This window comes from Bison bison, unplaced genomic scaffold (genome assembly GCF_000754665.1).
Source record: "Bison bison bison isolate TAMUID 2011002044 unplaced genomic scaffold, Bison_UMD1.0 scf7180017864472, whole genome shotgun sequence".
NCBI classification, from domain to species: domain Eukaryota; kingdom Metazoa; phylum Chordata; class Mammalia; order Artiodactyla; family Bovidae; genus Bison; species Bison bison.
This window is the reverse complement of record NW_011495033.1, coordinates 13,281,099-13,305,116: the sequence shown is the minus strand read 5'-3', so window position 1 is coordinate 13,305,116 and position 24,018 is coordinate 13,281,099. Positions and strand designations below refer to the sequence as shown.

The 24,018-nt window shown below is 38.2% G+C and overlaps 1 protein-coding gene across 4 annotated transcripts in view; it reads left to right on the top strand.

Annotated features, from left to right (window-relative positions):
- VMP1 (vacuole membrane protein 1) overlaps positions 1–22,392 on the top strand; it is a 127,140-nt gene extending 104,748 nt beyond the window's left edge. For 3 of the 4 annotated variants that reach the window (XM_010861609.1, XM_010861611.1, XM_010861610.1), the window contains 3 exons: positions 620–681; positions 19,441–19,543; positions 20,620–21,452. In XM_010861609.1, coding sequence (XP_010859911.1) covers positions 620–681; positions 19,441–19,543; positions 20,620–20,763 — 309 coding nt within the window. In that variant the 3' untranslated portion in view covers positions 20,764–21,452. Of the gene's footprint in view, positions 1–619; positions 682–19,440; positions 19,544–20,619 lie in introns of all 4 variants that reach the window. The other variant, XM_010861612.1, reaches the window with a different exon arrangement.
- Positions 22,393–24,018: the final 1,626 nt, after the last annotated feature.

Sequence of the window (24,018 nt, the reverse complement as noted above, 5' to 3'; positions counted from 1 at the left end):
TTTCTTCTTTTTAAGGACAAGGTGACCTTGTGTGAGGTTTATCTCTGGTCTTCCTGTCCTCTTCCATTGATCTGTATTTCTGTTTTTGTCGCAGTACCATACCATCTTGATTACTGTATCTTTGCAGTGTAGTCTGAAGTCAGGGAGCTTGATTTGTCTAGCTCTTTTTCTTTCTCAAGATTGCTTTGACTATTCAAATTCTTTTGTAAAAACTGTCCATAAAGGATACGGAAGATCCTCTGGATTAGATTTAGCCCAGACACCTGTCATCAAACTGATCAACTTTAATTTCAGTGATGGAGGCCATACGGGAACCCATGACCTCAGTTGTATACTCCATTCTAAAACACGTAGAACATGTGGATCATGCACCCAGCCTTGGGTTTCGTGACTCATATTTTTCCCTCAGACATGGTCATGTATCCTGGCAAGATGAGAACTGTGCTTAAGGAAAAACATCTTTCAAATACAAAGTAGGTAGCATTTGTCAGATGGTGTTTGGTTTTGTTTTTTAAGAGCTTTTTAAATTGCAGTTAGCACTGTTGTCAGAATTGTGAGTTTATATCGGTTTTTTTGATAATAAGAGAAATCTTTATTTTGACTGGCATTTTCTTTACAGAAACTCTTCGTGATCGTAGCATTCAGCAAACATATAGTGGAGCAGATGGTGGCTTTCATTGGGTGAGTAACCTTTAAGGGCTAATGCTCTCATCATGGTTTGAATGAGAGGACAGGTGTGAAAAGGAATTCTTGTATACAATTTTTGTGATAGCTCTTTATTCTTGGAGTAGGAAAAATATTTTGCCCCATTATTAGTTAAATTGAAGATAAACCTCTTACAGTAGGGAGTGATGAAGCTCAGATTATCCTTGTTTAATTCTGAGCCAAACATGTATCAAGTCATATAATTCTTGATTTAAAAGAAGCTTTGCAGTTTGAGACTTGCCTCTCCAAAGAAATACGAAATTCTCTTTAGTACAAGACATGTGTATATCGTTAAGAGTTTAACGGTGCTTTGGTACAATGCTATGACTTTCAGCCAAAATTGGATGCCAGATACACAGTTGTATTTCATTTGTATATAATCCTACATAAAATATTAACATTTCATTAAGTAAGGCTTGATAAGATACCAAAATATGTGTTATGAATCTATTACTTCATTAGAAAAAAATTAGGCCGTTTTAAAAGGCTATCCGAAGCTTTTATTTGTATGTCTAAATGAGTAACAGCAGTTTTAACATATGCTTTAAATGACAGTGTCACAAACTTTTGGACTTGACTTTGATAAAACAGTATGGAAAGGACTGTTTGGTTAATCAAATTAATGTCAACTTGAATGTGAATCCTGCCAGATAGTAAATGAGCCCTTTTTTTTCAGTATATGATTTTTTTTTTAATTCAGTGTTTGTGAGTGAGAGGTTTTCTTTTCATTTAATAGCATAAATGTCCTATGGTGGGTTAGTGGGAAAGTGTTAAATTGTGTTTAAAATGTGTAAATTGAAGTGTCCTTTATGTAGTTTAACACAAATCTTTATCCTAAAACCTTTTATTAAAAAAAAACTTTTATGAAAAATTTTGCTCTTGAAAACTTGCCACTTGATAGTGAGTTCACAAATACTAGTTTTATTATTCTTTGGACCGTTCATTGTATATTACTTACTCTTTTCTGTGTATGGTATGTTCTATGATAAAAGAGTTCTTAAAATTTTCTGCGTAGGTATTAATATAGCAATTGAGGAAAAACATATTCTTGAGAATATACTCAGTGGAGTCAACCATTGATTTTACAACCTACTCTTCTGATTAGGAATATAGATTATGTTTCGTAAATTAAATTTTAATTACTCCAGTTTTTTGTTGCCTGAATTCTTACTTATAAAGTGGTTTTTAAGTCACATTCAAAAAGAAAGAAGGAATATTCTTGTCCCTTTTTTGAAATATGAAGGTGACATTTCATCCTTTTAGATTATTGTGCCACCTTGAGAGAATTCTGAAGAACGTACAGGACTACCACACCAACCCACACGCAGGAACGACTGTGCGTGCAGCACAGAACATTCATTCTTTCTCCTCTTTTCATACTGAACATTTATAGAAGGAACTTTTCCAGCTACTTCTATATCCTCACCACTAGTACCTTGTGTTTCCCCACCCTTTAGAGTTTCTAAGAAGTTACGTTAGCTACCTATCTCAAACACACGCAGCCAGTTTCATTTCCTTCCAGTCTATCTGCCATACTGCAGTTAGTAACCTTTTAAAAATCATGTCTGACCTTGTCACCACCACTGTCTTCACTCCCTGGTTCTTCCTTTTCTTGAAAGCCTTCATTTTTTTTCCCCTTCATTTTTTTCAAAAAAAATTTTAAGTTGAAGTATAGTTGATTGACACTGTATTTTCCATTATGGTTTATCACAGGATATTCATATAGTTCCTTGTTGTTTTTCCCCTTCATTCTTAAGGTAAAGCTAAAACTCCTTACCATGGTCTCTGTAGCCCTGAATGATCTGTCCCCTGTAGTTTTCTCTGCTTGAGTCTCCCACAACTGGTCTTTGCTCGTGTTTTTCCCTTTGACCTCCTCAGGGTTTCTCAACCTTGACACTATTGACATGTTAGGCCAGATAATTTTTTGTTGTTGGGGACTGCCCTGCGCATTGTAAGGTATTTAGCTGCACCCTTGTCCTCTACTCACTAGATGCCACTAGTATCTCCCAGTTGTGACAATCAAAAATGTCCCCAGACATTGTCACATGTTCCCTGACAAGTAGTAAACTGCTGCTGTCACCACCAATCCCTCTGAGAACTACTCGCCCAGATAATATCCTTTAGACTTCAGCTATTATCTTCACAAAAGCATCTTCCTTGACTGGGTCACAATTACCCTTTTTCCTAGGGGCCTCTTAGCAGTATGTAGTGCACGCACTGACAGTTGCGTTTTTACATTCATGTTTGAAGGGTGTATGGTTACTGTCCTTTTGCAACTAACCTGTAAGCTTCTTAATGGCCGAGGCCATGCTTATTTTTGTCTGCTGTTGTGTCCACAGCACCTGGCATCTTGACTGACACATAGCAGGTTCTTGATAAATATCTGGTGAATAAATGAACACGTGGTGTCCAAATAAAGATCTGGCCAGTAGGAATTATCAAATGATTTGTATAGCCCAGATTCTTCTGTTTCCCCAGCCTTTAGAGTTTCTAAGAAGTTACATTACTTATCTATAATAAATAGCAATATGAGATTTCCCTGGGGACCTAGTGGTTAAGACTGTACTTCCAATGCAGGGGGCACAGATTTGATCCCTGGTCAGGGAACTAAGATCCCATTAAGTGTAGTCAAAAAATAAAGTTACAGTAAATAGCCATAAAAGTATTTTTAAGCTAGACCAACATACTAAAGTAACAATTTCTTATTCCTTATATTTTTCAAAATCAGTAGTCCCTTCCCTTGACTGTCTCCTCTAGCACAGCCCCTAAAAAATAATAATAATTCCAGTGATTCCTCTTAAAGATGATTTTACATAAAGTTATTCTGAGATATTCAAGACCTACTGGAATGGGTGGTAGTTTGGTTTGGTTTTGCGTGTATCATATTTTAAAAACTATTTGCAGGACACATGTTGGAATGTCCTGATATCATCATTCCCCCCCCCCCCAGCACTATCTACAGGGATTATCCATCAACTTGTTTTCCAGATAAAATATTAAGTAGTATAAACAATTAGACCTAGCAGTATAATAATTCTTTATTACCAGATGCTAATGGGTATCTTTTCCATGGGGATGGTCTTGATCCCTGTCTCCTGTACAGTGTCACGAACCTCCGTCCATACTTCATCAGGCACTCTGTCTATCAGAGCTAGTCCCTTAAATCTATTTCTCACTTCCACTGTATAATCATAAGGGATTTGATTTAGGTCATACCTGAGTGGTCTAATGGTTTTCCCTACTTTCTTCAATCTAAGTCGAAATTTGGCAATAAAGAGTTCATGATCTGAGCCACAGTCGCTCCCAGTCTTGTTTTTGCTGACTGTATAGAGCATCTCCATCGTTGGCTTCAAAGAATATAATCAATCTGATTTTGGTGTTGACCATCTGGTGATGTGCATGTGTAGAGTCTTCTCTTGTGTTGTTGGAAGAGAGTGTTTGCTATGACCAGCGCATTCTCTTGGCAAAACTCTATTAGCTTTTGCCCTGCTTCAAATTCTGAAAGAGATGGGACTACCAGACCACCTGACCTGCCTCTTGAGAAACCTATATGCAGGTCAGGAAGCAACAGTTAGAACTGGACATGGAACAACAGACTGGTTCCAAATAGGAAAAGGAGTATGTCAAGACTGTATATTGTCACCCTGCTTATTTAACTTATATGCAGAGTACATCATGATAAATGCTGGACTGGAAGAAGCATGAGCTGGAATGAAGATTGCCAGGAGAAATATCAATAACCTCAGATATGCAGATGGCACCACCGTTATGGCAGAAAGTGAAGAGGAACTAAAAAGCCTCTTGATGAAAGTGAAAGAGGAGAGTGAAAAAGTTGGCTTAAAGCTCAACATTCAGAAAACGAAGATCATGGCATCTGGTCCCATCACTTCATGGGAAAGGGATGGGGAAACAGTGGAAACAGTGTCAGACTTTATTTTTCTGGGCTCCAAAATCACTGCAGATGGTGACTGCAGCCATGAAATTAAAAGACACTTACTCCTTGAAAGGGAAGTTATGACCAACCTAGATAGCATATTAAAAAGCAGAGATATTACTTTGCCAACAAATGTCCGTCTAGTCAAGGGTATGGTTTTTCCAGTGGTCATGTATGGATGTGAGAGCTGGACTGTGAAGAAAGCTGAGCGCCAAAGAATTGATGTTTTTGAACTGCGGTGTTGGAGAAGACTCTTGAGAATCCCTTGGACTGCAAGGAGATTCAACCAGACCATCCTAAAGGAGACCAGTCCTGGGTGTTCATTGGAAGGACTGACGCTGAGGCTGATACTCTAGTACTTTGGCCACCTCATGCGAAGAGTTGACTCACTGCTGCTGGGAGGGATTGAGGGCAGGAGGAGAAGGGGACAACAGAGGATGAGATGGCTGGATGGCATCACCGACTCAATGCACATTAGTTTGGGTGAACTCCGGGAGTTGGTGATGGACCTGGAGGCCTGGCGTGCTGCGATTCATGGGGTCGCAAAGAGTCGGACTGAGTGACTGAACTGAACTGAACTGAATGGATATCTTTATCATCTTTGTAATAACTTTTATCTTTTAATTGAATTCTCCAGTTAAGCTTGACATGGTTTGTTTTCCGATATTTTGAAGTAGGAAATGCTGTACAAGGGTTCAGGTGATAATTAATAAATAATATCCCCAAGCCTCGACTGAAAATTAACTTAAACCAGGAGAATGAATTTTTAGTAGACCTAAATCTCTTATTTTATATCATAATAAATAGCTTAGCAGTTTATTTCAGAAAAGGAAAGGAGACAATTAAAATAATTAATTAAAAAAAAAGGAAAGGAGAACAGCTAAATTGATTCCATAGATTCATTGAACTGAACTGAAAATACTGCATGTAATATGCCATAGAAATATTCTCCTTTCTTAGCTCTCCCTCTTGACACTGTTAATATGATAATTGTGTGTGTGTGTGTGTGTTTGTGTATGGCAAATCATCAAATTAAACTAGTAAAATTTGGAATATAGCACTTTGAAGGATATTTAAAACTTCAGTTCAGTTCAGTCACTCAGTTGTGTACAACTCTTTGCAACCCCGTAGACTGCAGCACGCCAGGCCTCCCTGTCCATCATCCACTCCCAGAGCTTGTTCAAACTCATGTCCCTTTTTCCATTTCTTTTTCTTGGGGATAGCCTTGATCACTGCCTCCTGTACAGTGTCACAAATGTCTGTCCATAGCTCTTCAGGCACTCTATCAGATCTAATCCTTTGAATCTATTTGTCACTTGCACTGTGTAATCGTAAGGGATTTGATTTAGGTCATACCTGAATGGTCTAGTGGTTTCCCCCACTTTCTTCAATTTAAGTCTGAATTTGGCAATAAGGAGTTCATGATCTGAGCCACAGTCAGCTCCCGGTCTTGTTTTTGCTGACTGTATAGAGCTTCTCCTTCTTTGGCTGCAAAGAATATAATCAATCTGATTTCGGTGTTGACTATCTGGTAGTGATGTCCATGTGTAGAGTCTTCTCTTGTGTTGTTGGAAGAGGGTGTTTGCTATGACCAGTGCGTTCACTTGGCAAAACTCTATTAGCCTTTGCCCTGCTTCATTCCGTATTCCAAGGCCAAATTTCCCTGTTATTCCAGTTATTTCTTGACTTCCTGCTTTTGCATTCCAGTCCCCTATAATGAAAAGGACATCTTTTTTGGGTATTAGTTCTAGAAGGTCTTATAGGTCTTCAAAGAACCATTCAACTTCAGCTTCTTCAGCATTACTGGTCAGGGCATAGACTTGGATTACTGTGATATTGAATGCTTTGCCTTGGAAACGAACAGAGATCATTCTGTCATTTTTGAGATTGCATCCAAGTACTGCATTTCGGACTCTTTTGTTGACTACGACTACATTTATTCTAAGGGATTCTTGTCCACAGTAGTAGATATAATGGTCATCTGAGTTAAATTCACCCATTCCAGTCCATTTTAGTTCTCTGATTTGTAAAATGTCGACATTCACTCTTGCCATCACCTGTTTGACCACTTCCAATATGCCTTGATTCAGGGACCTATGCAATATTGCTCTTTACGGCATCAGATTTTACTTCCATCACCATCACCAGTCACATCCACAACTGGGTGTTATTTTTGTTTTGGTTCCATCTCTTCATTCTTTCTGGAGTTATTTCTCCACTGATCTCCAGTAGCATATTGGGCACCTACCGACCTGGGGAGTTCATTTTTCAGTGTCCTATCTTTTTGCCTTTTCATACTTTTAATGGGGTTCTCAAGGCAAGAATATTGAAGTGGTTTGCCATTCCCTTCTCCAATGGACCATGTTTTGAACCATATTTAAAACTGTTAAGTCACTTCAGTCGTGTCCGACTCTGTGCGACCCCATAGACAGCAGCCTACCAGGCTCCCCCGTCCCTGGGCTTCTCCAGGCAAGAACACTGGAGTGGGTTGCCATTTCCTTTTCCAATGCATGAAAGTGAAAAGTGAACGTGAAGTCGCTCAGTTGTGTCTGACTCCTAGCAACCCCATGGACTGCAGCCTACCAGGCTCCTCTGTCCATGGGATTTGCCAGGCAAGAGTACTGGAGTGGGTTGCCATTGCCTTCTCCTATGTACCTACAATTAAGGGAGTGATGAATTGTTATGGTAGAGTAAAAATCAAAAGAAAAAATTAAGACAAACTCAGCAACAGTTCAGATTTAAAATTATGAGATACTAAGCCAAGGAAGCATGAAAAATGAATCCTGAGAGTAAGGACAGCTATGGAATATAACGTAAAAAGAGCAGGTAGGCTTTGGACAAAACAAATCTGAGTTTGAATGTAAACGCTGACACAGGCTGCTTATTTAATTCCTCTCTGTATCCACTTGTAATTGCTGTTGTTGCAAACAGTGTTCTTTTGAGGAGCATTTCTTCCCCAGTTTCAGGAGACCACTGGTGATCTTTCCAACTTGCAGTCAAAATGTGAAATGTTCTATCTCAAAATACCCTACATGTAGTTGAAATGCACTCATGTCAGTGATTTAAAATTCTAAGGCATGTGGATTTTTAAAATGCCTTTCCTCTCCATTTTTATGTTGCCTCTTTTCACCTCTTGTTTTCCAAAGTTTCTGCTGACTGTGAACAGAATGGTCGAGTATTAGGTGACTATTTTATGTGCTGTCAGGGAAGATTGAGGAAGGCTTACTTCTCCTAAAGAAAGTACCCGTTTCTTTACTCTCTGATGAGTAAAACGCCTTTTACCAGGACAAAGTTTTTCGTCAAAGAGTTTACAAGTAATTCTTGAGAGTACTATTTATTAAACACCATGAACACTTCACACACAATTGTGGTTACTGTTTAGTTCTAATTCCAGTCCTATATGATCAGTATTTTCCTTTCTTTTATTGATAAGGATGTGGACTCAGAGTGGCTATAAATAACTCATATAATTTTTTATTTTAGTCTTTTTAACTTAATAACGTGTATCAGACTATATGTAATCTTTTGAGACTTTTTGCTTATTGTTATGGTGCTAATATTTTTGTGTGCTGCTGAAATCGTTCGTTTTGGGTTCCTCCTCACCAAGGGGGTCGCCCACACCCTCGCTCTCAGGGTGTGTGTCTCTGCCTTGCTTCTAACAGTTTCTCTGTGTGCTCTCCCACTTGCTGTGCTTTGTCTCTGGTAATAAACTTTGTACCTGAAAAAAAAATTGTTCATTTTGACCATTGTATATTATCCCATTTATTCATCCACTCTCCCATTGATGAACATTTGAAATGTTTCCTTTTTTTTTTGCTGCTTTGAACAAAAGCATTTGAGAAATGCTTCTATGAGCATTTCTCAGTGCAAGATAGGTGAGCAAGTAGTAGAGCCTAGAGTATGGTTAAAGGGAGAGCTCGGAAGCAGGAGAAGGTGGATAAAAAAGAGATTGGACATAAGCAAGATGACTCTTAGTTTTGATAAGTTAGTTTTGCCTGGGGTCACATTTTGTCTAGGCAGGTGTACATGTGGCCTGCCATGTCAGACTACTCACCTCCCCAGGTGGCAAGGGAATAATCATTTAGAGTTGACCGTTACATCTCTGGTGGTGAGATTTCTTATCAGTTTTATACAGCTCTGAATGCTGTACTGATGGCTGAAAGAAATATCTCTTCTACAAATGGCTCTAGTCTTAGTGTAACGATGAAATGGCCCAGCTACATAATAAGTATGCCTTTGACCTGTGGTATTTTTAGTATAGCATGTCATGGTATGACACTCGTAAGGTCCCAGAGAGCATATAAGCCCTACCTCCAAACTTTATTGTAATTTTAAAGGTAAATAATTCCCCTCCCTTGACCAGAAATAATAATTTGTAGATTTATTTCTTGCACAGTTCTGGAAAGTAACCATTAGTATCAGTAGGCTTAAGGAAAGATATCCCTGTTATCTACTCCTAAATCAAAGGGTTTATCTAGTTATATATGAAACTCTGAACAGATATAATGTCAGTAACATATTCTGAAAGGTTAGAAAAAGGTAATAGCCTTGAAAAAGCCTTTTGGTTTATGGTATTTTTGTCAAGAGGACAAAGAAAAGGATCTGAAAAAAGATTAAGCATGTGATGGATTTTTTTTCACTCTCTTGTATCCTAAGCTGAAGTAAGTCAGAGGACAGAACCAAAGAGTCAGGGAACTTTGGAGCTTCAAAGGCCTTACATTTGTTACAGCCTTTTTTTTTTTTTTAAGATTTTAAACTTAATTTTTATTTAATTTTAGATTTTCTCCAATGAAAGACTTGGACCTATTTCTTAAAGAGCACGACCAAAGTCTAACTTTAAAATCATGATTAAGATGACATGTTCCTGTATTCTCACGAAATAGAGGATGAGAATTCCCAGAAAACAACATCAAGACTATGACTCGTAACAAACCATAAGCAGATCATTGGCTCATTGTTCGGTTGCCAGGGTCTTATTGGAAGACAAAGTCCCCAGTTTAACCACACAAGAAAGTTTCCATAATTCAGTCATTGAACTCGGGGGATGGGGTTGACTGGAGCAGGGACTTTTTACCAGATACAGAATGTTCCATGCTCTGCTGTCTCCTGTTTCTGAGTTAACTTGACGTTTGACCTCAGAGTCGGACTTGCCTGTGGCAAGAGAGATCATTTTAACCAGAGTAATTAAGTGCTTGAATCTTAATGTTGTTTCTTGTTGGTCAGGTGGTCAGAATGAGCTGTGTTTGCCTGGACTTTTTCTTCTAAAGAAAAAAAATCTGTCCTTTCATTTTAAAATATAATGGTTTGCATACTCAATTCTCTTTGACTTTTTTTGATCATTGTAAGATAATCAGAAAAAGTTATGGAAGTGTAGAACACAAATAATTGTATTAACTGGAAGAGGATACAGAGATTTTTAAGACCGCAGCTGCTGAGACTCACTTGTACATACTGACTTTAATATATATAATCTTCTATACTTCAGGTAGAATACTCCTTCCTCTTCATGTCCTCTTCCTGTAGTTTATCTTCTCTTTTGACTTTTAACTCCTTTGTATTTTTGTTATAGATACAGGGGAGGCAGGATAGTGAAAGGTTAAAGCAAGATCTCTGGAGTTAGACTGTAAAGTGAGAAATGGACATTGTATTAGGAAGTTAATATTAACCATAATTAGAGCATTTCAGTAGAATGAGGAATACTGAAACCCAGTTATATCAGACTACATTGTGAGTAAAGAAAAAGTCAGGCCAAGGTCACACCTGACACATTTTTAAGTGTTCTATAAATATGTTGATTAATTGAACTCATTTATTCATTATTAGGGGAGACCTCTGTATATTTTAGGTTGAGGGAAATACTCTAGTAAAAAGCTAGAGATGGAAAATACAAATGAAAAAAAAAAGGAAGGACATGGGTTGGATATTAGCATTTAGTAAGAACTCTGCCAGATGCTTTACATATTTTTATGAAACTGCATAATAAAATCTGTAGGGTATTATCACTGGCTTCATGGGAAACTGAAACGTATTCAAATTCATGTAAATAGTAAGAAATGTAAGGAGATAGGATCAAAAGCCTGAGTGGATTGATTTATCCTCCTTAACCACTTCTTCCTTCAAGGCTGAAATGAAGATTTCCAAATCTTTTGAAGTAGAGAAGAGGGACATTGAGATAGCTCTGTAGAAGACAATGAAGAAATCTGCTTGAAGTTGGAGATTTGGACGAGAGAGCTGGTTCCCAAAGGCTGCCTCATGTGACAAGAAGCCGGCATGAGTTCTTTCTAGCCGGTCTCCTTGTTCACACTTGTATCAGCCTGGCACTGCTGAAACTTGGTGCTACTGGGGTTATTTTGAGAAACCTGCTGGGGTTGGTACTGTAGGTTTAAATGCATTTTTTCCCCCTTATTCTTCTAATCACCCTTATGGATGAAGTTCATTGAGGTCAGCGATCCTGGCTTTTCTTTTTGAGGTTATGTACTGCATTTAGTGATTTTCTGCCTAATGGTTGGAGTAACTAGATTTTTCTTGATGAGATTAAATTCCTGTCAATAGTCACTTTTTTTTTTAATCCATTTACCATCATGATATAAAGGCCAGTGAGGTTCCATGCTATTTCACCTTAAGTTTAAAATTCCACAAACTATTCTTTATTCTTGACCTTTGGGTCTGTGGGTCCCTGTTGCTGATTTCTTTTCTTTCTTAGAACTCAGTGGATTCAGCCAGCCACAGATGAATTTGTCACCATATAAAGCTACCATCAGTCTGTCATTTTCTGTAACTGAAATCAGTTGATTTTTAACAGGGTTTTGTTTGGCAGCCAATCACTTTACTTGGTTCTCAGACCACTTCTTTAGCTCTGGCCTCATTCATTAACATAAATGCCTGTTTGGCTTCTGTTGCTCACGTCTACATTCCGAAATGAGGTTTGTTTTCAAAAGCTTCCCTTTAATGATAGCGTATTTCAAAGAGTAGCTGCTAATTGTAAGGAGGTATTACTTTCATTTTGATTCTCATAGAAAACAATTCCAAATGTTCAAAAGCAAGGGCAGTTGCCAATTACTTTTTTTGAAAGACGCTGGTGATAGAAATATGCTGTGAGGCAGTAGAAACCATACACCTGATGTTTCTCAATAAAGCAGTGGTCTTCCTTCTACACAGCAGCTAAGAAACTGACGGTGTCAAGTGTTTATAATTCTACTCAGCACACAATAGACTAACTTGAGTACAAAAGAGGTTTTAATAATTTGAAAGGGGCACAGCTGTGAATGAAACTCAAGATGTTTTAATCCCAAATCCTGAGGTTGAATCACAACGAATTTTAGATGGTGCCAGAGACTATCAACTCACACTTATGTATATGAGAAAGCCCTAGATTTTAACACTTTCATTTCAGTCACCTAGTATTACTGGATCTCAGTTTTACTAGGTTAAATATAAGTTGATTTGCAGCTGACACCAGTTCGTTTACTTGTCATATTCCTGGGTTAATTAGAGATCAATTTGTTTCTCTTTTTCTGTCTCTAATCTCTGAGGACTAGAAGGCTATAAATATTAATGAATGTTAGCATGATGACCTTTGGCTTCTTCAGAAAGATTGTTTGATGAACTACCTCCCCTCTTGCCTTGCCTGCTTCATCTCCTGAGCAGTCTACCTTAGGAGGCAAGAAAGGTTTTGTTTTTTGGGGGGTTTTTTTTGGTGGTTTGTGTGTGTGTGTGTGTGTGTGTGTGTGTGTGTTTTCATTTGTAGGGCAATCTATCATTGTTGAATCAGGCTAGGAGCCTGAGATCGATTCTGAGTCACTATGAATAGAGTTCTAGTACTATTCGGGCCCCAGGGAAACTGGTGGTTAAATACTGTGAGAATCTTTATCAGACAGGAAATGACAACTCATTAAAATACTAACCGTTAAGCCTGTTTAGATCCTGGCCTCACTGCCCAGCGGGGGCGGGGGTGAGGGGGGATGGTTATGGAGGAGTGGTATTCAATTCTACTGCATTTGACTAAAATGCGCACATTTCTGAAAACAAAGAATTACTTATAGGACTGTTATCAAGAAAGGGACTTGCTAGTCCACCTTGTCACTGAACTTCTGCTTTACTGTCATTGCCTCTTTTGTTCAGAAGACAGATGAGCATGTAATGGAGATGGGGTACGGATGGGCTTTTATTTCATCCCTGAAAATATATCCTGCTAAGTCACTTCAGTCCTGTCCCAACTCTGTGCGACCCCGGAGACGGACAGCCCACCAGGCTCCCCCATCCCTGGGATTCTCCAGGCAGGAACACTGGAGTGGGTTGCCATTTCCTTCTCCAGAAAATAAATCCTACTAGTACCTTAACTGGGCTTTCCTGGTGGCTCAGACAGTAAAGAATCTGCCTGCAAAGCAGGAGACCTGGGTTCGATACCTGGGTTGGGAAGATCCCCCGGAAGAGGGCATGGCAACCCACTCCAATATATTTACCTGGAGAATCCCATGGACAGAGGAGCCTGACGGGCTATAGTCAGGGGGTCGCAAAGAGCCGGACACCACTGAGCGACTAGGCACAGCATAGTACCTTAATTATAAAATTTAATCTCTTTAGCAGAAGAGTCTGTAGCTTCAGTCTAGAAGAGTCTGTTTAGGACTCCTCAGCTCCCAGGCCAAATCTCAACTAATAGAGGAATTCTCTGGAGTTAGAGGATAAATTTGATTTATTGATTCACATACAGTGATCCTCACTCAAGAAAATTCTAAAAACTCTAATATTCATTTAAAACAAATATAAGTTTAACTGTGGGCACAGATCTCAGTTTCTCGAGGTCTGGCTGTCTGGGTTCTTAAAGGTCCTCTTTACAGTGGTCTGTAAGAGCCACTCTAAAGCATGGAAGGGCAAGAGAAAAGAGAGCCTTGGTCTGGATCTTTGTAGAAGTAGCTGTCTTTTTTTCTCTAATATGTTACCTAACAGTTTTACACGGAGTTGTTCTGCTAACTAAACCTTAAGATATTTTGACCTTTTTGGAACAGGTAAAGTTTTTTATATATATATATTTGTATATGTGTTTGTGTGTGTGTGTGTATATATATATATATATTTGTATATATATAGTATTTGTACCCCTTGCAGTTCAGTTCCCTGGTCTATTCCAGTGGTCTCCACCATTGGTGGGACTAAAATAGAACTTCTATTTATATTTATTTTCATCTTTGTCATTTCCTTTTTTTGTGTATTTTTGTAATGTAAATAGCATTATTATGGTTCTACAAATAGACATAATTACGGCTATACATCCATGGAGGATATAGCTTACCACCAGTCTGGTTGGCACTCCCTCACTCCATATGTCAGAAGGTCACAAATTAGGTATTGCAAGTACAGGGAAGGAGTGTTGTTTAGTTGCTAAGTTGCGTTTGACTCTTTGCAACCCCATGGACTGTAGCCCACCAGGCTCCTCTGTCTGGGATTTCCCAGGCAAGAATACTGGAGTGAGTTGCTATTATCCTCCTCCAGGGGATCTTCCTGACCTAGGGATTGAACCTGCATCTGCTGTATCGGCAGGCGGATTCTTCACCATTCAGCCACCAGGGAAGCCCAGGATAAGAGTAGGAGTTCTCAGTACAAAAGGGGCTTACAGGGGGCATGCTGCAATTTATTGTCTTTTCTATGCCCCATTAATCAGAAATATTTGCTAAAGATAGCATGAAAGTCATCATAATGAGACATTTTAAATTGTTTAATGTTTCATCTATATTTTATCCTTTTAAATTTGTATTTATACATTTTACTCTTTGCATGAATAATATCCATATATCAAAAATGTTCACAGACCATTGGTCTAGGCTTCTCTGCCTTTAAAAGCTGCTTTTGGTGCTATCAAAAAACAGGCTACTTCAAAAAATTATTATGCTGTCTAAATTGTAGCAGCAGTAGACTTGATTAAACTCTTCTTTTCCCTTTCTTTTAATACTACCCCTGAACTGTATCTTGTAAAAACATTTTCTCACATTCATAAGCTTTCAGTGGTTAACTAATCACACCCTGAGAATGTTATTTAGATGTTCTAATTAATCATCAGAAGAATGTTAAATAAATCAGCCTCAAAGTACTGCACAAATAGTGAAGTAAAGGTTTAAAGAAATGTTTCTTAATTTTAAAACCTTTTTTTTTTCTAGGAACAACAAAGGTATATTGCCCTTTAGCCTTTCTTGGAATCCATGTCAGACAGTTTCCAGTATATTGGAAAGCCAATGATACGACATACACAATCACAGCAATGCTAAAAGGTCCTCAGAAAAGTGGTCAAGAAAGTAGAGCTTATATTAGAACTTTACTTTATTAATTGTTTAATTCCCTTAGGCATTTCAACTGCTTAACCTTCACATAGGCACTGTGTAAATAGAGCTAAACAAGACTAATCAATTTTTTTAAAGTTTGTTACTCTTGTGTTATTAAGCACTGTGCCCCAGTTTTATGATGGCACTTAATAATAATTATAGTAAAAAAAGAAAAAACACATCTGGCTGGAAAAATCCAAAAAGAACCATGAACATGAAGATTTCAGGTCTTTTAATAGTAAGTGCTAGTTTGATGACTATGTCCATGATGGAAAAGAGATTCTAAGTAAATCAAATGGTATGTTTTTTATATCTAGTGAACCAGTTTGTTTGAAAGTAACACAGTTTCAAGGGAGTTCCTTGAAAACCGAATAACAATGACCTATGAATTTTTGGAATGGGTGTATATGCTCATGACTAACCAACAAATGAAAATGTAAGCATTGTGAAAAACTGGAGTAATCACATCACCCACTCTATGCAACCTCTGCTGATTGTGATGCTTCTTCTGGAAGATTTTTCTGGCTTTTTGTGGGACCTTTATTTATAATGAGTTGATATGGGGAGAGTTTAAGATACAGATTTCTTATCAGATAAGTGATTCCAAAAATGGAGTTACATATATGCTTTTAAAACTAGAGAAAAATAATAGATTTTGTTTGTATATTGGTCAGGGCCCTTGACAGAATTTTGCAGAGAAGTTTGTCTTGTTTCTGTTTTAACATATACTTAGGTGTATAAGCATGCAGAATATTGTTCCCAGGAAACTCCTTTTGAGCTCTGGGTGGGTTTAGACTTCTGTGGATTTCTTTTCTCCTCCTCTTTTGTTTGCATTTTCTGAGGATTTCTTTCTTTCTTTATTAAGTTCAAAAATATTTCCATTTAAACAATTTGATGGAAATTTGTTTCTTCATGATTATATTATCTGAAAAGTGTTTTTGTATGTCAAGAAATAAATATCAACGTATTACTATCCACACAACTTTTTTTTTACCCACCATGCTGAAGGTCTACAGCAAGGAAAAGTGGATGAGATTAATTTTATTCTTGCTTTTGTTTTCCCTTCTATTTTCTTTAAGGCTTTGTCACTTAGAGAAAATGGCTGTTTACAAGGCTAGTTTAAGTATATTTAAATACAACTGCTGACTGGAAAATAGTATTGAATAACAATACTTTGAACTTAATCAGCACCTAATTGCAGCATCTTACCCACCCACTATGGGTTGAGATGAGAGTCCTTAGCCAGGTGCACAAGGTCCTCTGAATTTAATGGCTTTCAGAAAAGACATTAAGTTATTTCCTAAGCCAACTATAAAAAGACACTCAACTCTGTTGCAGATTATTCCTCCCTCCTTTCTTCATGCGTGTACCTTAAATGAATCCTGAATGTCAGAATGGACTCTTTTTTTTTTTTCTAGAATGGGCTCTTACTTCTGCTGCTTGAAAATAACTTGAGGGATGAGGTCATGGGGATGGCATTCTTGTTTTCCTTAAATGCATGTTAAGAGTAAAAGCTATAATTTCAGTTTTTATCTAGTCTATTACTTAAAGAGCTTTAGTGTTAATTTAGAAAACTCTAGTATAAGAGTGCTTTGTATAAGCTGAGGCTTGTGTGCCCTAAGCCATTGTTTATAGACATAAAAAAATTAAAACTAAGATTTTGAGGCATATATTTAAAAACTTGAGGACTTGACTAATAGTTCGTTATGTAACATTTATTACCTAGATTTCAAATATGTTAACTTTTTAGATTTATTGGGATCATGTGGCACTTATTCATAATAGTTTTGGTCAATATGTTGCTATAAAAGACTTTTAACTTCTATTTTCAAGTGTTTCTAGTATCTTATAAAAAACTGAATCTCCCATCCCACCACCCAAAACTCTAAAGCATGTAATAACATAGCACCTTGAAAAATTAACCTCTATATTAGCCCAGGATAATTCTTTGAAAGTTACGAATCATGTAAACGTATATTCTCTGTCAGCCCAAAGAGTAGCCCTAATGGACTTACAGTGGCAAATCACTTAGGCTTTTCAGTTATTTTGAAAGGAATTTAGAATGATTGTTGCTAGTCCCTTCCTCATTTCCCTCAACAACAGCGAAGTAGCACCTTTCTAACATTGGGTCTTGAGTCTTAATTTTCTCTTTAAATAAGGACTTGACCCTGGAGCCCAAGAATGATTTGAGGAAAACTGTAAGCCGTAGTTTTGCTGAGCTTTGGTCTGAAGTTAGAGGTCTGAAGAAACAGGATACACATAATGGAACCCAGCTCTTGGAGGACATCAAAAAGGGAGTTTTCAAGTCGTTGCTTGTATATCCTAGCTGTTCAAATAAGCCTACAATCATTTCAATCTCGCTAAATAAGTTTTTTTTTTTAACTAGCCACCCGTGGGAATTTGAAATGATGATATAAGGTATTGTCATTAAGGGTGAAAGAATAAACTTCTGGGAGTTCCCTGTTGGCCGGTGGTTAGGACCTGGCACTCTCACTGCAGCGGGGCCAGGTTCAGTCCTTGACCAGGGGACTAAGATCCTGAAGCTGTGCACCAGGCGAAAAAACCAAAAAGAATCAATTTCTGAAGAAAAGTTCTTAAAAATCTGCAATCTTCAAAGCCACTCTTCTTATGCATTTATTTCATTGGATTTTTTTTATATTTCTGTGGTTTGTTTCAAGTGTAAGTGGATGAGCTATTTGCATTCTTTTATGCATTATATAAAGAACTACCCAAGGAGAGTCTTTCTTTTAAAGAGAAAGTTTGTACTGTTGTTGCTCCTTTGTAGAAAGGTCATTACCGAAAAACAGCAACAGAGTTCAGAGACAGCTCTTCTGGTTTACCATGCTCACGTGAGGCCACACAGAAGGCTGTGAGAGGAAAGGAGACTTCATCTTTGAGGGCTGTCTTATGGGTCTTCTGGAATCATCCATGCAAGTCACTGCCCCTACTACATATATCTCTTCAGGCCTTTTAACATATCTTTCAGTATTCCTTAAAGGACTTTTTAAACAGCTTCACCCCACACTGGTCTCTCTTTTCTCCCTTCAGTTTCTTTGGAATGTGTCTTCTGTACCAAAAAATTGAGAAATCTATTACTGATTTATAAATTCTATTGTTCGCAAATGAGTTCATGTGTGTGTGTGTGTGTGTTTGTGTACGCGCGTGTGCGTGTTTTGAATCCATATAATAATGATTTGAGTTCTTGGACATTGACCACTTCTTGCAGTTTTTTTCTCTCCCCATAGCACCAATTACAGTTTGGATATAAAATAAGGACTCTATTAAGGGCTTGTTGGTTGATCATTAACAGACCAAAGAAAAGTGTCAGCCAGGACTATGTATTTGTTACCCTCTGGTAAATATAGTAGCAAGAAGTTTCTCTTCTGTACACCTGCTTTTTGTTAGAGAAAGCAGCAACTGAAATTGTTCTAGAAAAAAGGTGGTGACATTAATACTTGCTTAAAGAAGAGAACTTTAGGCACTGTTGCAAATACAGAAAATACCCTTTGCTGGCCCCAGGAAAATGACTGGGCTCATTTAGCTTTTAGCCCTATTATGAAAGATGAGAAAATAAAGCTTATAGAAAGTAGAGATGTTTGGTTTTCTAAGTCGCCCCAAGTTACCGTTTTTTAAAATGCCTGCAAGCATTTCTAAATCGGGAGCCTGGTAGCTCCAGTTGCCAAACCGGTTTAACAGCACTGCTGCACACATTCTAGGTGAGAGGGAGCTCTGAGTCCATCAGCTTATCAGAGATCACTATCCCAGTCATCTCAGAACAAGTTGTTTAGTAATGTTGTGTAGTTTCTCTGTAAGCCGTCCACCAAAAACCACGACGTGATTCAAGGTTCATAGTTCCTTCTTTGTTCCTTTGTTAATCACTGACTTCTGACTGGTAGGAGGTGCCTCCCAAATTTGCTAATGCATTCTTTTTGGATAAGGATGACGCACAGATTGTCCTAATAAGGACTTGGATTGAGAAAGGACCGCCTCCTCTGAGAAGATGGGACAAGTCAGTGAGAGGGCGGGCAGTTTCTTTTTCAACCAGGGATGACACAAGCATAAGTCATTTCCTTATTAATCGGTTCAAACCAGTTCTTACAGGAACTGGTGGTGATAAATGTGAGACTTCTCAGAAGTCATTCATTTTACTCTTTGTACCACACCAGTGTGCAGCATCGGCTGAGCTCGCCTCACTCTGAGAACTAACTCTTCTACTAGAAGGGACTCTCAGCTCCTATTTCCTTCTTAAACATGTTGATGGGAGAGAGTTGTCTCCCGTAAGCGGTTGTGAAAGGATGAATTTTTATCCATTGGGAAGAGTTCACAGGATTTCGCCAGCTCTGCTGATTGTTGTTGGGTTTTTTCCTCTTTCTGTCTAATCCCTGTTTTTTTGAGTCAAGGCGGTAAGTGGATTTTCCTTTAACATTCTTTCCTGCTTTTCTTCCCAAATGTGTCTTTTTTCCTGGGGTTATTGTACCACGCCTCCAGTGCTGTCCCCGGCATAGGTCCGTCTCTGCAGAAGCCATTCCAGGAATACCTGGAGGCCCAGCGGCAGAAGCTTCACCACAGAAGCGAAATGGGCACACCGCAGGTGAGACTTTTCCCTGGTTTTCTTCTTTTTCCCACCCCCACGGTTTCAGGCTGCAGTTACATTCACGGCACTAACTGGCATTTTTAGGCAAATAGAGTGAGGTTTGTCAGGCTTAATAGAAGTTTGAAGCTCTGTGTACCCTCTACTGGCAAATGTGTCTTTGTCTGAAGCAGAAAAATGTAGCTTTTGTTTTGTACTTCTCCCCAAAACGAGCATTGGGTTAATGGAAAATAATGGATATGTTCTGTAGAATGAGTTATTACCTTGATCTTCAATGATTTATTTATAAGTAGCAAGTATACTTTCCAAGTGGATTAGAAAGTTAAGATTTATAGCATAACAAAATATTGGATTTAATGAGTTCATTTGAATATCCATTTTGGCTCTCTTTTTCTTTTCATTGATGGGAAAATAATCTTTTTTTAAAAAATAATATAAACCAAAGCTGTTAACATAACTGAACTTAAAAACTTTAAGCCTGCCTTTTGTATAAACAGTTCTGTAGCAAAGAAAGGAAATGACTAGGAGAGGATGAGTAAGCAATAACCTGAAATGGGGAACTTGAAGGAAGCATAGGGCTATTTTTGTTGTTGTTTGGTTTTGTTTTTTTTTTAATGGCCTTACAACTCTTTATGTGGTCCTTTGCTGCCCTCAGTTGACTAAACATAACTACAGAAATAGATAACATTTATGTTTTAAAAGCTGCTCCTAATATTGGAACAAGAATATATTTAAAACTATCTTGACGCTACTCTACACGTATCCCCATGGTGACTTCAGATAGTAGAATTTCATCAAAGACTTTATGTAGTGAAAGACAAGAAATGACCTCACACCCCATTCTAAACTATATTCAACATTCTCTTTAACAAAGTGAAACCTTTAATAACTGGAGGTAAGAAGGCCTGAATGTAGATTTCAGGGTAGCTGAAGAGATAAGACTTTTCTTTTTTAATTGTTTATTAGGTTATAAGCTCCAAGTTCTCATTACTTTCGTTAAAACATGGTAGATGACTCCGTTTACTACCAAACTAATGAAGCATTTCTCGTGGGTTGTTCTGCCTTTCTTCCTGCAGGGAGAAAACTGGTTGTCCTGGATGTTTGAGAAGTTGGTTGTTGTAATGGTGTGTTACTTCATCCTGTCCATCATTAACTCCATGGCACAAAGTTACGCCAAACGAATCCAGCAGCGATTGGACCCAAAGGAGAAAACCAAATAAGCAGGAAAAGTTGTTAACTGCAGAAATTAAAATGGAAGGGTTCTGCCTTAAAGTGGGAGGACTCCAGATCAGGAAGGAAAATTTCCTTTTCCAACCTGTATCAGTTTTAATTCACCACCCCCCGCCCCCGAAAGCAGTTTAATCCACATCTTGCACTGACATACTTTTCCTTTGTCAAGGTAAGGTATCCACCCTCAGTTCAATCCAGGTTTTATTAGGATGGAATGTGATGTTCAGCAGCAAAGTTAACAGAAACTGGCCTTCTATTTGTTACTTTCAAAGGCCCACGTGGTACAATTAAAGAATTCCAACCACCACCCCCCCCCCAAAAATAATTCCTAAGTTACGTTAAATATTTCAAGCTTTTTAGGCTTGTCAAATATGACCTCTTTGTTTTTCTGAGTCATCACAAGTGTATATAAGTTACACTGGATTGGGTAACAGTCTTGCATGTCTATCATGGTAAAAGTAATATGCCATCCTGCCCAGCCCTTCTTCTCCCACCTTTGAAAAAAGGCCATTTTATGATGCATTGCACACCCTCTTGGGAAACTGATCTTTCAATTTTGAGACAGTATAAGGAAAATCTTGTTGGTGTCTTACAAATGAGCTGACACCATTTTTTATTCTGTATATTTAGAATGAAGTCATGAAAAAACTTTATAAATACATCTTTGATCATTCCAAAATTGTGTCCATTTTCTTGAGCGTTTTTTTTTAAAACTTCCTTTTAGCTTCTACCAACTAAATTCAGCCTTGCCACATCCACCGCAGCCACAGCCTCTTAAGCCTTCATTTATTTGCATGAAAGGGCCACTGCCAGGTGTTTCTTGGTTGGGTTGGAATTGGGCAGCTGGCTACAGACTGCTGAAAGGGCAGCTTAGGTACTGGTGTGTGGAGGCGACTTCTTGGTTTGTGAAAACAGGAGAGATTATAGTATATAAATCAAAGGACATGGAGAGAAAAATAACCTGTTTTAAAAGAAAAGAAGCTTTCTCACAGCTATTCATTTTTAGCTCAGCACGTATTCTGATTTTAGCAGAAATTTACTTTTATATATAACCTAATTTTCTTTCTTTCGTGTTTGTTCTTATGTGATTTTTCCTTTCGGATGTTTCTGGTTGAACTTGGTCATTTTATTTTGCTGCAGACGGGGCAGGGTCCCAGGAGTGGGGCAGTGATAAGTAGTCTCACTTTTCGCCTTTAGGAAAATTGGTATTGACAATATATTGAGTATAGAATTGAGTTTAAATCTCAACAGGCCAGAAATGCCTGGTTTGTTTGATCAAATCCTGCCTGAATGTCTGCTTGTTTTGCCTACCGTCGTGACATCTCCATGGCTGTACCACCTTGTCGGGTAGCTTATCAGACTGATGTTGACTGTTGAATCTCATGGCAACAGCAGTCGATGGGCTGTCTGACATTTTGGTATCTTTCATCTGACCATCCATATCAAATGTTCCCATTCAGACATTACCCAGCACCATGGTTTATGATTAAAAGAATTGGTCCTTAGGTTTAGTGGCACTTTGAATCTTTCGTGCCGTACTACTGTATCAATATCAAGAGGATTTTATGCAAAATTGGGATAGTCTGTGATCAAAACTAAATAAAGGACAAGCAGCCTGCCTTGTGAGTTTTGGAAAGGTTACTTCTTAACCATCTTTTACCCCCTACCTAGAAACTCTAGCAATAGTTACTTACTTGAAAAGCGGTACCCAGATGCTTTAAGTAAACTCACGTTAACCATTATGATTTTTATCTTTAGGGTTTGTGTAAGTCTCTAAATCAGCTTCCAGTTGTCTGTCATCACCTTCACCCGCATTTTATTTGGTGTTTGTCTGAATAAAGGAAAGAGGAAAGCAAATCTGATTTGTACCGTCTGTACTAGATTTGGGGATTTGTTGATAAATTTATTTTGGGGTAACATTAAAAAAAAAGCCTTGTTCCTTAGGCTGAAGGTCTGAGTGATTATAATACACTTGACTTGTGACGGCGGCTTGTTCATTCTTTCAAATGAATTTGCTCTGAAAACGAATGAAGAGCAGCTCTCCTCCTTCCCTCCACTGCATGCTCAGGTGACCCCGCTGAATCCCAGCTGGAGCCATGTGCTACCCTTCTGTTCCTGCAGTTGGTTGGTTCCATTCTTTAATCCACCAAAGCAGACACAGACAACAAGATCCCAAAGACACCCCCAGTTAATTCCAGCTGATTGGAGACCAGAAAATTTGTAAATAGATGGTTTAATGTTCCTGCACATAAAAAAAGGGGGGGCCTGGGAATTCTTTTGATTCCATCTCTGTTTTGTTTAAGTCTCTTCTGTGCCTTAAATATCTGCAGCATCTTATGTGTCTCAACTCCGAGAATGTTAAGCAATGACAGTACAAGGCAACACATTAAGGTGTATACACGAGTACTGGGGAGCACCTCCCTTCAGACAGCGCCGTGCAGGAGTGTGCAGTGTTTTCTGTATTCTCTGTATAATCATAACCCAGAGTGTAGAGCTCAGAGGAGAGAATTTTATTTTCATTTGGATAATGGCCTCTGTATCTGTTCTCCAAATCCAGAAAGAGACAAGGCTGGAAGTGATACCTCTGAACTACACTAGTTCATTAGGTATGTATGCGCTCCTTGCAAACCAGCTCAGCCTGTGTTCCCAGTGTGCTCTGTGCTGTCTGCAGCTTTAGGAGGGCAACTTGAGGCTTGGCACTCAAAGCGATCCAGTCAGTACAAATTAGGCAAGAAGCTAAATAAAACAACTAACTGCCCTCTTAACAACGGGTGAACTCTCTTTTGACTGACCCATATGTGAAGAACTCATGAGACCCCAATCTTTTTAGCATCAAAAAGCCTTTCCATATGTTTTGAAATCTGTTTGCCTCCATGTGCTTAGTCTGTTAACAGTGGTTTAGATTTTTGCCCCTAACATATTGTGACCTGGAGAAAGTTTTTAACTCAGCCTTGATTTCATCTATAAAAAGAGAGATTATATATAGCCAGGTTGTCCTAAGGATGACATCAGATAAAATGTAAAGAAGCTGTTAATGTTAGTATGTTAGCAGTTTTTTAATTCATCAAAGACAGTATTTGCTACATGTGAGAATTTTACAACATTGCATTTGCTCACTTGAAAAATAGGATTTTAAATGCTGTCTGCATATGTTCCCTTGTTTGGGAGTAAATATGCTCTAAAGAACTTATTAACTAAATCCAATATACAAATGAATAGAGAAAAGCAGAAATTAATGAACTAAT